The following is a 16,556-nucleotide window of genomic DNA, read 5'->3' as shown; positions in this document are numbered from 1 at the left end:
AATTTTTTCACAATATTTCATGCAAAATCCTTTTACAACATTTTACTCAAAATTTAAAAAATAAATACTTTTTTAAAAAAAATTCCAAAATATTGTCGAAAAATTAAAGTTTTCAAAATGTTGCGAATCAGATGTGTTCAGGTGTTCATTTTTAGGCTGAATTTTAAGATCAAAAACAATATCTATTCACATGAAGTTATATTGTCTCGGTTTAGTTGCTTCAACTGAACAGTACAGTAACATATCATAGTACAGTATCAGAAGAAATGTCATTGCAAAAATTAACATCTGCATATTTTAACTGTGAATGTTGAAAACAATTTCAAAATGTTTTAAAAACAATTGTTATCGATAAATGTCGTTTTCTTAATTATTCAAATATTATTTTGATTAGACACAAAATAAATCTTAGACAGCTTACTTATTATTATTTATTGTAAAAATTTACATAAGTCTCGGCTGACATTTAAAAATTCATGCTTTACTGCTTTATGCGTGAACATCTTTAGATTTTACGGTTTTAAAAAAGTGTTAGTAATCTTGTTTTAGTTGTTTTCGGTTTATGCTCAATAGAAAAGGCCTTGGAGGGGCATAGCGGGGACAGAGCATGCGATATTGTAATATTATTCCACCCAAAACAACGTTGTCTAGCTTACCTTCATTTTGAGATCAAGTAACGTTTCGTTCGAAGATACTACTATCAGTTCGCCCCTAGGTCTTCTATTTCTCGCACTCCTCCTTATGCCGTATTCGAGGGAGGCGCTGTTGCTGACGTCAGTGGGCACGGCTACGGGTACGCTGTTACCGTTTACCGACGGTTCTAGTTTCATTTTCTTCGAGCAATTGCCCCACAATTCATCCTGTAATCAAAACAAAATTACATTTTAAGACGGACCAGAATTTCGAAAGTACACAACAGTCTCGAGTGACACATTATTATTATTATTGTAATGGCAAGATGGTATCACGACGCGTTTCCTTTTAAAACGCAACTTCAGCTACTATACTATATTACCGACTTGACGTGTCGCTAATTATTACTATTATTATTATTGTTATTATACAAGGGTTGACTTATATGCAGGCATAGACCCTTTCTTCGATTAGTCACCACCCGTCGAGAGCTTTATTAACACACACAACATTCGAAATTTATTATGCGTGCACAACACAATGTCTCCTCCTATATAGTCATACGACATGCTATAGAAAGTAAGAAGAGATAGCTACAATATCACACAAGACACTGTACTTGGCAACGAAGTATTCGTAAGGGCGACAGTGTAACCTTTCAAAGAACACTTTTACCTAACACATATTATTGTATTTTATAGCCATGTTTTATTATCAGTGGACGTAATCATATCGATAAATAACACGCCTTCTTTAATTTACATCACATCATCCTAACCGAAATTTGGCAAAATATGAATTAGTTCTATGGTCTACAGTGACGACCTAGACAAATCTAGAAATACTTGTTTGATTTGTCCACTATTATATAATAAGATTTGGTTGTTGGAGAAGGAAGGAACATTTGTATATTACATGTTGCTATATGCAAACACTATGTTGAGTACTGGAATCACGACCGACTGACCAAACCCCAAACCAACACTTATTGATTATAAATCAAACGGGGCGATAACAGGCACTTGTTTTCAGAGGCGTTTCGGTCGTATTGTGGACGGTGTGCGTTGTTTATTTTTTAAACAACCTTAGAGCATGATTTATTTACACAGATTAAGTATCGGTGTTTTAGCGTGTGGATCCAGAGGCGTGTTCATACGCCTCTTGTTTTATTTTATACTTCAAAGTGATATAATTATTACCTAACCTTTAATGGCGAGAAATACATTCCGATCGACATTCGATACTTAAGACAAAACCGGGTTTGATATTTCTGATGCTCTCTACAAACATTAGTTACAATAAAACACTGAATTGAAAATTTGGGTAAGACGTTTCTAGCTAGCAACACTTGAAATAATAATAGACAAATAAAACAATCATTATTGCAGACAGATTCAGCAATTTCGTAGATTTTCACATAATTGTTTAACAACATACAAAATGTTTAATTTTATTTATTAGAATTGAATATAGTCTGTAACCACAAGACGGAATTCTTCAAATTAGAAGTTTACACAATGGTACAATGGTATTTTATAAAGCCAAATTTTAAGGCCTTTACCGTCAAAATTATCAATTACTGAAGACCCCTCACACTGTGTAAGCTTTCTATTTTGTTTTGAACTAAAGCTTCAGCACAGACAATAAATATTGTATTATATTCCACTGACAACTCACAATAATAAAACAACTTTAGCCAACGTTTTAGAAATAATTGCACCGCAAATAATAATTATTTTGTTATTTTAATAAATAATAGCTCTGAAATAATACAACTACTAAAATACATATGTAAATGTAAAATAATTAATAAACAACGCATAGGGAAGTAGTATGCCGTTCTTGAGGTAGGTGTATATATTATATTTCTACACAATATAGTAACAAGATAATTGCTATATTTATTGCTAGTATTTTTTTTTTAAATGATTTATTGGAGGAATCCTAATGATATTTATGACGCATCGGAAAATGGTGTTTAAAAAAAAGAACGTACAAATTAAACAGTTCGTGGCGTCGAAGAAGTATTATCTGGAAGAAGAAATGACAATCATTAAAACATACTAGAATTCAGTAAGTATATATGAATACATAAATCATATCATGCCCGAGATACTATAAAACATATAATTAACGGTTTATAATTATTACTCAAGATGATTGACTTTTAAAATTGGTATTGACGTACTACCATACTTTAAAAAAATACTACAAATGTATTGGGCGTAAAAAGAGAACCGGTTTCATAATAATTAAGCAAGAGACACATACTAAAAGTTTAACACGTCCACCGAGGAAAAACTATATAGAAATTATTAATAATTCCCCAAAAAGAGCGAGAATTAGTGTATAGGAGGTGTTATTATGTACAGTTTATTCCATAACGAGTCTATGATTTCTAATTTCTATACACAATTACGTGGTTCAAAGGACCAGGGAGCAAATTACCCATTTTTTTTAATTTGTAAAAAAATATTTCATATTGCCTTTAATGATTTTTATATCACTGAATTTAAAAATAGTATTAATTTCTAAATTAACTTCCAACATTGAGAGCTAGCAAGATATAAAGAGCGGTTAGGGAGATGATTGGGAGATGATTATGTAATTTTGAAACGATGAGCTCAAATTCGATATCAATTTTAAAATTAAGCACATAAAACACAAATTTTAGTTTAAGTCAAGTTTTAATGAGAAATTGCCTATACAATGTTCCTTAATAAACACTAGTGTAGAAATCCTTAGAAAAAAAATGTAAATGTTTTCTTTTTTCAGGAGAAAAGTATGATTTATGAGTATGTTATACGGCACCCACCCACTCTTGAAAATCTCTTATCATTCTTCAGCTCCTATCATCCCCGCTTATCACACTTCTTTATCTCTTATTATAGGTCAACAAACTGTCATATTTTGATCTTACTTAAAAAGTGTTGCGCACATTTTGAACCGATCCGCAGCCTTAAAACATACTTCATGTTAAAATAAAAAAACCAATTGTATTAAGACCCCGAGCTTAGCAAACGGTGCCGCCGGTGGTGTACAAGTGTCATCCCCTTCGTAATGGCATAAACGAGGGTGTACCGCAGCGGGTTTAGGGTTGAAAATCGTTTAGGGTTTTCTCGGTGACCGGAGAAACATAACACTGTGCGACGAGCACCTGCAACTGTTTGGACGTCAGTCAAACAGTCATACACGTTATGGCTGCTGTCTTTTCGGCGTAAGCCAACGTGTGGTGTGTGTCAAGAGGACGAAGAGAAAATCGTCCGAGCAAGTAGGAAATACACACATAAACGGAGAGGAAACAAGAGGGAGGGAGGGTAATAATGAATAAAAAAAATTAATAAATAAAGGGGACAGCAACCGATTTCACAGCAGCGGCGTGCGAGGTCGTAAACCACACGGTAATTATTTTGACAGTCCAGACGCAGAACGCTAACCATATTATATACAACGGCGGCCCCGAGGATGTGTTTTTTTTCCCTTCTCCTTTTCCTCCGACGTATGATATTATTACGTCCGACTTTATTGTGGTCGTCGTCGTCGCCGGTTGATTTGTTTCCAAAGGGTTCTTCTGAGAGCAGGTAATTATAATGCACACACGGTGGTTATAAGGTCTTGGCTATATGTGTGTGTGTGTGTGCTTAAGAGTAGGCGAGTTTACGATTTGGCGCATGATTACACAGCATCGAGCAACGTTTTACAAACGGTTCACGATGGCTTTATTACCGAGGCCATATTATATGTATATGGTGTTTTTCTATCTTTCTCTGCTTGTTCCTTCTCGCTCTCATCTCTCGAGAAAGAGGAAATTATCGGGTTTTACGATCGCCTTCGCCGCTTTCAGTCCGGCCGGGCAAGAAGGGTTGTGGTGGCTGTCGGTGCTCGAAATCGAATAAAACAACACTATCGTTAGCTTACGCATTTTTATATTGTTTTATGATTACCGAGTGAATACACAATTGCATTATTATATAGGCGAGGGTTGGGCAAAGGGGCATGGTGGTAGAGAGAGGCCTAACACCATTCATTTATTCGTGCGACCGGGTGGGTTCGAGAAACGTCGAATACACACACATACTTAGCTCGCCAATTCACAGAATGTCTCGAAAATTCACGTTACAAACAATAGTAATTTGAATTACATTTTTTATTGTGCCAACGCGCGGACCTGAGAAGCTATTGTTAACCTTTTATAGGCTAGGAGTCAACCCAGAAACTTCTTGCGATTTTTGAGAGACTGCATTAACTAAGATGATTTCTTTAACAAGGCCTAAAACCGGCATAATACATCTAAACGACTTACTTCACTTCAAAATCTCACGATTTTTTTTTTAATAGTCCAATTCGAAATTTTGAGAGATATTATTTAGATAGTGTACTGTCGTTAAACGTTGACGAGTCAAAAAAATATCATAAATCTTTTCTTCCAGAAGCCTTTTTCTTTATTTTTATTTTCGAGCGTAGCTTTGACACTTATGGCTTAAAAATTAAACTGATTTATTGAGACATAGAGTGCTAAGACAAACAATTTTCTCAAAAATATGTAGTAATACTTTTTTTTATAATGCAAAAAAATCCCTAAAAATGGAAGAAAATCACACTTTTACACTGTAATTAATAATTAGGTTGCCTACAGGTATCAGAAAAATATTTCAAATATATCATTGATTCAACGACAGAGAAGCAATAAATTTGTATTATAGACAGACAATCAACCCTAATTAGCCCCCCTCTCCCCAAATACTGTATATACAATATTAAACATGCTATTGCATTAACAATAATTTTTATAGATACATCATCATAACGTCTATTTGAAAATGATTTAATTACTCAGTTTTTTAAATTTATATTTGAACGTGATGAGCCGCCACACAAAATGTGTAACAAAGAACATTTTTTAATTGTTATAATTGTGTGAAAAACACATAATTGTGAAACCAATACCTTTTAAAATTTTGCATCTAAACCCAAAGTCTGGACTTCAAAAGATTGGTCAAATTAAATGGTTTTATGGACGTTGATTTGAAATTTAGAATCTAAAAGAAAGTGTGATACCATACGATGCCCCCAAAATAAAAATACTAATTAAAATTTTTTTAACAATTAAAGAGCTGCGGCGAAAAACAATCGTAATCAAGTCAATCCTTCCCAATTTTCAGTGTTGCAATTTTAAATATGTATGCAGTTTCAGACTCGTAGATAAGATATAAGGCAACTCCACAAAATATATGATATATTATTATTATTTAGCCATTTATTACAAAGTTAAAAATTAACAAAAAAAATTACTTATTTAAAATTGAAATTTGAAAAATTGACTATGATCGTTTTTTTTTACAGCCCTTTAATTTATTTCCAATCTAGCTGAAGCAAATTAGTTTTGTAATGTGTTAACGCGGTTTACCTTGTCGTCGATGCCGTTATACTTGCAACCGTCTTCGCGTTCTTCTTTTTCGACGACTTTAATGAAAACTTTCGCTTTGTTGTATTTCAATTGTTCCCGTTTTTCCTCGTCCAGTTTTTTCTTACGACAGGGTTCACATATTTCTATAACAGTGCAAAAAAAAAAAAAAAAATTAAGGGTAATTTTTAATTTAACGACAAGGTAACGAGTGCCTTGAAGAATACGATGACTTTTTTTCACACACCCTCGACGTCGATCAACAAAAAAAGATAACAAATTGATAAAAAATAACAATAACTTTACACACGTATAATTTTTACCGTGTTAATGTTTAAAAACGCGTCATTAGTATTTTTTTTCCTTCCAAATTATCTTTGGACCTTGTCGCACACCGCCGCCAAGATGAGCTATCCCTTTTTCGAAAGGGGGATAAAACAGCGACAAATGCCTTGTCATTTATTAAACCACGTCGGGCCCTCGTTTTAACCTGCTCGGAGGCCAGAGAAAAAAAGAAGGGTCTACTCGGGTGAAAAAAAAAGATACTTAACGACCTTTACGGGTACGAGCACAGAGGGCGGAAGAGGTTTTCTCGGATTTTTCAACCGGTCGTTAAACGTATTGAGCAACTATTAAATCGATGGTCTTTTTATGTGAGACCGAAAAAAAAACACAAGTCGAGAAATCAAAATTGATTTTTCTGCGCTACTTTTGTGTAAACGTCGCACAGTGGTCCAAAATGAATGTTTAAGCGTCAAAAATAATTTTGAAAAAAAAAGTTGTCAATAAATAATATGCAGCTGATAAACCGGTTTATAACTTACTGATTTAAAATATTATAACCTTTAGTGTACTTACATAGAAGCAATCGATACAGATGAACTTTTAATCTATTGTAAGTGGTTATAGTACAAGTTGTCAGCTTTTTAACCCCTTATATAATTTATCTACCTTCAGCCGCCTTTAGAGTTGCCAGCAATTTAATATCACATTAGAAAGTAGTTTATAACCTATCGCCCTGGTACTATGAAAATAAAATGTTAGGTATGAAAAGTTTTAAAAAGTATATCAAATTTATTAAATCAGCTTCCCCAAAACTAAACCACCCCCCCCCCCTGTATAAACCCACTAACTGCTTTTTAACGCTTCCCAACTCTGAATGTTAGGGGTTCATTTAAAAATTAATATTTTATTTGAAAACAGTGGTTCTAAAAACATTTAAGTCTATTTCCAAAATATATTTTTGTCCAATTGAAAAAACACTCCCCTCAACTAATAAATAAGGAGTGAATTTAAAATAAATAAATAAAAATGCAACCGTTTACATTTTCTGTACCTTTCTATTTTCGAAGCGAAGTTTTCTTCGCTTTAATCTTGGATACTTTTTTTTTTATTTACCTATCCAATCCAAATTTAACCTAAAGTGAATCTAAATCTAACCTAGCCTTACCTATTTAATTAAAACCCAACCTAACCAACGGTGTCGCTGAGTAATTACAGATAGACCTCCGTCTTAAAACATATTCATTTAACAATTTAGCGACCAAAAAAAAAAAAATAACATAATTTTACCTATCCCACCAAACATTTATTTTAAACTACTGACCACTGGGCGCCGCTTTGCTGGGAAAATTTCATCATTAGGTCTATCTACAAATTTACACGGGAAAAAAACCAATACCTTCTCAGCCCCCCGGTGAAGTTAAAACAATACTTATCTCTAAACGAGGCGAATCATTTTCGGGTTATCTGCTATTCCGCTGACCAGTAACAAAACACGCTTCATTTAACTATTTTGTGCGAGGGGAGACAAAATTGACCCTTTACCGTTGTTATCACTATCGGTAGAAAGCGCAATTGTATTAGATACAAACCCACATTTACTCCTCAACTAATCCGATATCGTGCAAATATTCATACAATATATTATTCCACATAATATGCGTGACAATAAAAGGGTTTAAAATATTATTAAAAATCGAATAGTACTCTTAAACAATTTATACAATCTAAAGTCCAAATAGATTGACGCAAGGTGGATGAAACTAAAAACACAATACTGTCAAAGACTGAAAAATCCTATAGCAAAATACCCGAAATCTTAAATGTTATTTGAATTTTAAAACCTGTATTAATTAGGGGAATAATAATGAAAGGGAGGGAAATGGGATCAATATGTTATCTGGGAAAATTAATGCCAGAATTTTAATAGATTTCTAAAAATTGTAGTGTACCTATGAAATCCGCTATTTTCATGTTTAGGTCTGATGGGAACATACGTATTCATGTTTTCATCTTGATGAAATAACCACTAAAATAACCTGTGAATTCCCGAAAGTGTTCTTAGCTAGCTTTAATTAACGTGGGCACTGATTCAACGTTTTCAATCATGATCATGCATCAGCTGTATAAAATACATGTGAGAAAATATATCAAAAATTACAACTTTTTTTCGTCGATGAATCGGATGCCCGAAATGGGACAATGGTCCGGTATGGTAAATAAATTAAATTCTGATTGGTAGAGCACCGGGAAGCGATAATAATTTAATTCTGAGATTCGGTGCCGCCAAACGTTACACGTATTATGATATATTACAATGTGTGCGGCAGTGTTGTAATGAGAGTAGAACCATTGTGAATACCGTATACGAATGTGATTAAACGATGCCGCGACAAGGCGATATGCCCGCCATAGGGAGGCGCAAAGGGTAAAATGACCCCGTCCGATTAATATACAATCCCCTGTCTGTGCTTGGAGAACCGTGTGACTTCTTCTTGCGTTCCATATCTTTAATTGGATTCGCCGCAAACATGATCAATGCCGTTCTGGCCACAGATAACAGGGTCCGGCCGGATCCCCTCGGTGCAAACACCGCGACAAGGTGACCTTTTAATGATTTACAAGCATTCCCATCACGTCTCTGGCGAGTCCCTTAAATGAATTAGTTTCTTGCCGCCGCTAACTCTGCTGCTCCTATGGCGCGGGTATAAATAATATTATGTGTGTGTGTGTGTGTGTGTGTATGTTGTTGCCCCGGTATAATATTATATAGACGATGTGGGACAAGAGATGACCTCTTTCGCCGACGATTCTCAATTGAAATTCGCAGGACAAGCAGAAGCTGCGGGTGGCGCTTGCGAGATATCAATTTCGGGCAAGCAAAAACAGCGGTGCACGCGCGCGCCCGAAGGGAGTGTGGCGCGCGGCTGTGGTGGTAAGAAAAAAACAAGGAAGCTCGGACTAAAGTTTTGGGTTCTCCTGGGACTGTTCCAAATGAAAATACATAACAATATCTCACGCTCGTTGGCCGTTTTGTCTCGTTTACCCTTTCTCGACCTCTTCCACACCCCCACTCACTCACTTTGACCTCGGTGAAAATCTTAATAAATTAGACCAATTTGCTAATGGCCACACAGTAACGGTCGAAAGTAATAGATAAAAAAAAAATACAAGTGTGTTTGTAAAATATACATAAGGCAGATTTGGGAAACCGAGACCCAGTTTAAAATTTACTACTCTAACCTATTTTTGTATTTATTTAATACTAATACATAATATTTTTTTTAAACCCAATTATTTTTTTAAATAAATATTTAAATGATATTGGCTCAATAAAGTCAAGTTTAGTTTTATTACTATTATTCAACTTCTTCATTTGTTCACTTAATATATTTCCACTGTTTTTCGGTTTCTCAATTATTTATTTTACACAGCGATAGGTACCACCCACCCATCTTCGACATTTTTTAGTCGGCTATTATTTTACAATAATCCGTTTTGTACATGTTTTATTTTTTATATATATAAAAACAGCGTTTCTCAATGAGAAATGGCAACTTGTGCGATTTACGACGACGAGTAGGCCGTCTCCCCATAGAACCTCTAGTGTATCATTATTGGCCACGTTAAACGGACGGAAAGACAATAAAAACGATTTTACAACTTCAATTCGTTACTCGAAGAAACCAAACATTATAAGATTAAGTCGTTAAAGTTCGCACAAGACCTACCAACAAGTGTCTAGCGTTTAAATAAAACCGAACATACCAAATATAATAAAAGTATATTATATTGTACCGCAATAAAACAAATTTGATCTCAACAATAATAATAACAATAAAAATAATATTAATACGACAACGAAGACAACATTTTCCTATGTCTTTTACTTATAATAAACGTTCAACGAGTTGTTGTATTCCCTTTGGTGTGTTTTTAATACTACCGAATGTATAATATATTGTTGTATACTCGATATAAGAACAAAGAAGAGTTTTAATAAACTTTCCAATTAAAAATGAAAAAAAAAATACATTTTCTTACCTGGTTTCGACGTTTTAAACTCTCCGTACTCGCCAAAATATAAAAACACTCCATAATCGGTCTGATAACAGCGTGAAATGATTTCCCATTCGTCTTTGGTCAACAGCGCTAATCTGGAACCAGATAAAAGCATTACAAACCTCATCAGGTTGAGATCAAAGTCTTATCCAATGAAGAAACAAACGCGGTAGCTTTCCATAAAATTAAGTATCCAAGCGTTTCTTGAAAATGATTTTACTACAATTATTCCAATATTATAATGACAGAGTAATATCAAATGGTAGGTAAAGTATATAATTACATGTTTAGGATTTTTTTATCGATAAACTTTGGCTAACGGTTTTTCGATCTATGGACTTTAATGCACATTAAATTGACTTTAGTGCACACACAAGTACCTTCTTATTATTGCTTTGGAGTTTAAAACAATATTGTCTTATTAAAAATAAACTCACCACAGTGAGGCGACTGTGTACAATTCAAGTTTGTATACAATTATTATGACTAACTAAAGATGAAAGCACTAAACTTTCAGTAAAAAATGTTATAATTTATTTTTTCAGTGTATAAGAAGTTAAGTAACCGTTATAAGTACTCGATACCGCTAGTAAAAAAATACCACAGCCCTTTAACCCCTTAAAGGGTTGGCATATTTTTTTCAATTTAACTAGCGTGATTTTAGGATTTAAGGTCTGAAAATAAGACTGAAGGTAGATCTAGAGTGAGGCCCGTCCGACCCCACAACGGCTGTCCTGGTTTTTTGTTTGGTTTTTGAGACCTACACCAGTAGTTTTGTACCTACTTCTCATAAGTCGTTGAAAAATAAATCAAATCTGAGGGTGTTTTTTTACTGGATTTTAAGGAAAAGGCGTGCATTTAATTTTTAGGTTTTCAAAGTACCTCCTGGGCACGACTCGGGCCACGTCGATCAAGACAAGTCCGGCGGTACCAGAGGTTGCCGTCTTGGGCGAAACACCGGTGGTGTGCACTGTGGTTGAAGCAGACCAAAGAGGACTCCTCTCCGGTGGGCGTGCAACGATAATACTTAATTAATTGGATAATTTGTTAAATACTGACGGCAGCTGACAAAAACATCTCCTATGGGCACGCGGTCGATTTGCATAGTAGCTGTGCACAAACGAGAGGCACATGGTCTATTTGCATAATCACCGCATAGACCCGCCGCCGCTGCCTGCAGCCGGCCAATAAGAGACCATCATTTCTCAGCTAAAATGTATAATATAAACGCATACCCCTTCCGAGACGTATAATAATAATAATAATAATACCGCTCTAACCCGCCCAGCTATTAAAAACCATTTTGAACAGACCGCGAAAATATTATAATGTGGCGGCGCTGGGACACGGTGGCGACTTGACCCACGGCAAGCCAAAAGTAGACCGTTAAAAGTAACACCCTCCTTGGGGGAGGGGGGAGGGCAGGAGTCGAAAAACGTGTGGGAAGCAATCACGGTTGTGCAGGGTGAAACTTTGGAATTAATTAAAAACCAACACGGTCGGTCTGTCGGGAAAACCGCCATAAAAACCTGTGGAATCTTATACTCAGGCGATGTAAAATTAAACGACAAGTACAAACGACAGATTGACTTACCCTACCCTCCCCCGTGGTTCACCCCCTACCCCACCAATCGAGAAACCGCTTTGAAAGTTTCGAAGCCGTTTTCCACTTGAAATAATTGCAAAACGTATTAAGAGCGCATCACGCTCTAGGCCAAACGAGATGAGTCGCAAAAATCACAAACCAAACGGGGGGGTGGGGAGGGGTTCAAGGATTGATTGTAAATAGTTTTGGTCTTCCAAAAAACGTGTAAACGGTAGTTGGAAAAGGAGAGGTGTGAAGTCGAAATGTGGTCCAAAGAATAGTAGTTAATAAATATATTATTGTTATAAAATAATAAAAATATTTTTCTGATACCTGTTTATTGTTAATTCATTCACAAAATATGATCCAAGTGTCATTTTCCCTTCTTTTTTACTTTTTTCTCAATATAAAATTAGTTTGACTACAGATTTTTAAGAAACTTGTAAACGTCTAGTCCTATTTTAGATGTGGTTTCAGTCTACTATTCAGACCTTAAGTCCCAAAAGAACGATCAAAGAAAGATCAATATATAACTTGAAGTATAATATAAAACTGTAAGTGTAGTTCTGTATCGGTGTTGTGCGAAATACATATAGGTACCGTTGGTATTATAAAAACCTAAAAAACAGCAACACAAATTATTTTTGTGTTGTGGTACTGCAACAGAGCAGAAATCTTAGAACATATACATTTTTTAATCTCTTTTAAACAGCTTTCAGTTTAAGTACCACTGTAACTCTACAGTGGTCATGGATGAGGTCACCTCAATTTACTGGAAACCAAATATTACGATAATACATATTAGGTACGTTCAGTTTTCTTTTTCAGGAATACATCTATTTATAACCTCTAGTTTTACTTCCATAGTCCACACCCATCGTAATTAATTTCAAAAATTATTTTCTGACAGTAATGTGTACTAATATGGGATTGGAAAACAAGAGCGGTGGATAGGGAAGGCTGGAAGATTGGATGTGTTATGGGATGGTCTTGATGGCCGGAAAACCCAAGAAGAAGAAAGAATGTGTACTAATATGTACAAATCTCGTTGGCAAGTTAATAAAATAGTATACGCTGTAAATCTAATAATTTGGATTGGGTACATAAGAAACCCTTTTTGAACACACTGTAAAAAAATTAGTGAAGTTTAAAATATATTATCGTTTTTCGGATAAATTAATTATTTTGAAGGGCGTGACAAAAATAAATAATTTATATTTTTTCTAAAGTTTTCGACTCCGCATATTATTTTTCCTCAAATGTTTATGTGCGTTTGCCAAGAATCCTTTCCAAATAACTTACACGCATAAATAATAAATAACCATACATTTTTATTGAAAAAATTAGCAAAACAAATAAGCCAAGAGAAATCGATTATACTTGAAAGATTTATATTTTACTAGAACTCTGTTTTTATGGCAATATGTAAATGCCAATTTTAACGTTAACAGCATGTACTAGTGTAACGTGTAAACTGCAGCAAAGAGAACCCAACTAAATTTACTGTAATTGCAATATTGTAACTATTGTAACTATTACTAAAGTACACTAATAGATTGTAACCAGCAGTTATTCAACTTACGGATTTTGATCAGAGGGAAACACTGCCGAACCAGGTTCAAAAAGTAGTCCATTATGTTCACTACACAGCAGCGATTCGTTTACAATTGAATCCGGCCTCGGTTCTTTTGATGGGTTTCTAAAAAAAAACAAATATATAGTTTATTATTAATTAGTTCAGATATTGTAATAAAATAGTATTCATTCATTTAGTTACTAACCAATGTTACACATAAAACCTCACATAACACTTATTTTACTACTAGAACTTCACAGTTGAAAATTGAAGGGCTTAGAGCAACAAAAAGGTGTCCACTTTTATTCAGAAAAAAAAAATGTTTATGGGAAAATTATCTACCTTTAGGAGCAATAAACAATAAAATCCGACTATTACTTACAAAGATAACAAAAAAAAAACTATTTTTTCCACCTATTGCAGTAAATAGGATGAATAATATTCTTTTGATCTTTCTGAATAATAACAGATTACCGATTCCTGGTAATAAGGAATATTTAAGGGGAACGGAAAGGGCCAAATTTTATACAAAAAAAAATAAAGACTAAAACGCTAAGTATAACTTTCTGAAGTGTTTACTGAACAGACTTTAAAAATTTGTTTTGTTATAAAGTCACAAATCTTCACTATGGTGCTAACAGACCAATTTTTTTATTTTCGTTTTCAAAATTTTATATTATTACTTTTTTTTATAGTTTTTTCTAACTAATTTTCCAAATAGCTAAATAAAAAATCATCCTTTTAACTCCCACAGGGAAGTTAGTAAGCTTCATATAAACGTTTGCCATAACTCGGAGGAAAATAATTTTAAAAGTTGTTTACTTGGAAAGACTTGACGTTTGTTCACCTTAAAGTCAGTCGACATATTAAAACTGGATAAATTGTTTTCATATATTGCCTATCCTTTGCCCCTTAATAAATAACGCAGCTTGATCGTTTTTTATCCAGTGCACTATAATGCACTTTATTGCATATCGTATAAAACAAACCCATCGAACTGAGTCCTAAGTAAGAAGCAAAAGCCTGGCTACTTGTAAATAAAAGTTAAGAGTATCCACACTTCATGCAGATATATGTGTGTAAATACATGGTTATGTCCTGCAATATAGTATCTCTAATATCTATCTCTAAACCACTATCTCTATTAATTCACCTCCGTAATCCCTCCATGATCCATAATGACGTCAGCACTGTGACACAAAACGTGACTTTCAAAATGACTCCAAGCCATCAGACATCCATGTCAAAAACCAAGCCAGCTGGTTCCCAATTAAAACAAAGAAAGTGTTGCTTATTTACATCCTATTTGGCCACTTATTTAAGGCATACGATGCCGAGCTCTATAGACTTATATCGATTTTCCTGATCCGACAGGGGTGAGTGGAGGTGGGATATATATGTTTTATACCTCGGTGTAAAAATATACCGTAGGGAGGGAGAGACGTCATTAGCAACACGGCCGGCCGGCCGGCCGGTGTGTGTGTGTTAGCCTTGATGGCCTGCAATCCATCTGCGATCGTCTAAGATCGTCCTCTTTCTCCCTGCTGCTGCTGCTTGCTCTCTTCCCCGTCGCACGGCCACCGTACTATTCGCCCTCCCTGTAATTCACCGTTTTCGGACAAGTCTTTAACGCGCCACAACAACAGCAACACATGTGTACGACGGCCGGCTATCAGTCAACTTTACCGCCGCAGCCGGCCGGGGGAAGCCGAGGGGGCGGCCTAGTCAAGTGCCGGCGCGGTGCACACGCAATACCGTACGCGCGACCCTCCTGCCCACGTAGGCGCAACATTCGGCGACTGATATTCGTCCTCTTCTGCGGCAGCCGCACTGTATTAACCGCCGCCGCCTAAATGCGGTGTCAGGAAAAAAAAAATTATCCATCGAGCGGACAAAACGCGAGCCGGCCGTGCCGAAACAATGTTTTTCCAATAAAGATTCCTCCGCCGGTCGTTTACGGGGACCCGCGCCGCCATCGGCCGGCAATTGCCTGTACTTAAAGAGGACAACACACCGTGGACGGACGCCTCCACACACACACACACACACACCTCGTAATACTCCATCGAGATGAACCGATTTATCGGCGCACGTTGCTTATCCTCCGGCTGATCAATATTCATTGTCGGACACCGATTAAAGCACTGCACCCAAACCATTAGGATTTTAATGGGTCAGACCCAGCAACGGATCCCAGGAAAAACCCAACGTGCAAAAAAATTAGCAAATTTTTAACTTCACACTTTAAATAACAAATAAAATAACAACATATTCAGCCGGTTTTCAGCTTAATGTTAATTAATATTTCATTTAAATTTAATATCTGGTTAAATGAAGTAAGTAAATTCTATTTGTTAAGTTAACGAAATGTTAGTTGGGTTATACCAAGGCGGTTACCTTGATTCCAACGTTCTCATTGGTTATCACGAAATGTGATAACGGATAAGCAAAATCATTAAAAATTTAAATTTTACTATTGCTTAAATAATATAATAGATTAGAGAATATAAATAAATGTCAAAGCAACTCCTTTTATAATTTATTCCCAAAACTATATGGCATGTTTTTTACTGTGCTTGTGGAAATAATTGTACAACTATAATTAAAACTTTACGGTTTAATAACATCATCATAATGCATTGTATTGTATGATAATAATCATGTTAACACACTGTGTTGGTAGACTAATAAATAATAGACTATACTCTGTGCTAAAAACATATCAATAATTCAATGTTTTTCGGTTGTTATGAACAAAATACAAGTAGTTAACACACTTATTTGGTTTATTAAGACATTAACAATAACCGTTTAGTTTACACGCCGTTGTTTTTTTTTTACAGGTATATTAAATGCGTCTGAAATAATATAATAATATTATAAATGGAAATTCGGTTATACAAATAAAAAAAAATATATATTTTTTTCAACAATCAAATTAATATACTATGTCTGACGTGATAATATAAATGTTATAATATTATAATATTATTACAAACAATATTCAGACCAAG

General features: G+C 34.9%; 1 protein-coding gene across 2 annotated transcripts in view; it reads right to left on the bottom strand.

Moving 5' to 3' along the window:
- The window catches only part of LOC126846678 (ubiquitin carboxyl-terminal hydrolase 48-like), a 43,305-nt gene that overhangs the window by 13,249 nt on the left and 13,500 nt on the right, over positions 1 to 16,556 (bottom strand). For both annotated transcript variants that reach the window (XM_050586398.1, XM_050586399.1), the window contains exons 12-15: positions 13,549 to 13,665; positions 10,364 to 10,476; positions 6,041 to 6,183; positions 657 to 860 (exon numbers count right to left, since the gene is read on the bottom strand). In XM_050586398.1, the coding sequence (XP_050442355.1) occupies positions 657 to 860; positions 6,041 to 6,183; positions 10,364 to 10,476; positions 13,549 to 13,665 (577 nt within the window). The remainder of the gene's footprint in view (positions 1 to 656; positions 861 to 6,040; positions 6,184 to 10,363; positions 10,477 to 13,548; positions 13,666 to 16,556) is intronic.

This window comes from Adelges cooleyi, unplaced genomic scaffold (assembly GCF_023614345.1).
Source record: "Adelges cooleyi isolate 19-005CV unplaced genomic scaffold, UGA_ACOO_1.1 ACOO_flye_CR_arks_rails_tigmint_CR_PRNA_9, whole genome shotgun sequence".
Taxonomy (NCBI): domain Eukaryota; kingdom Metazoa; phylum Arthropoda; class Insecta; order Hemiptera; family Adelgidae; genus Adelges; species Adelges cooleyi.
Note: the sequence above shows the minus strand (reverse complement) of the source record. Positions and strands in the feature narration are given on the sequence as shown.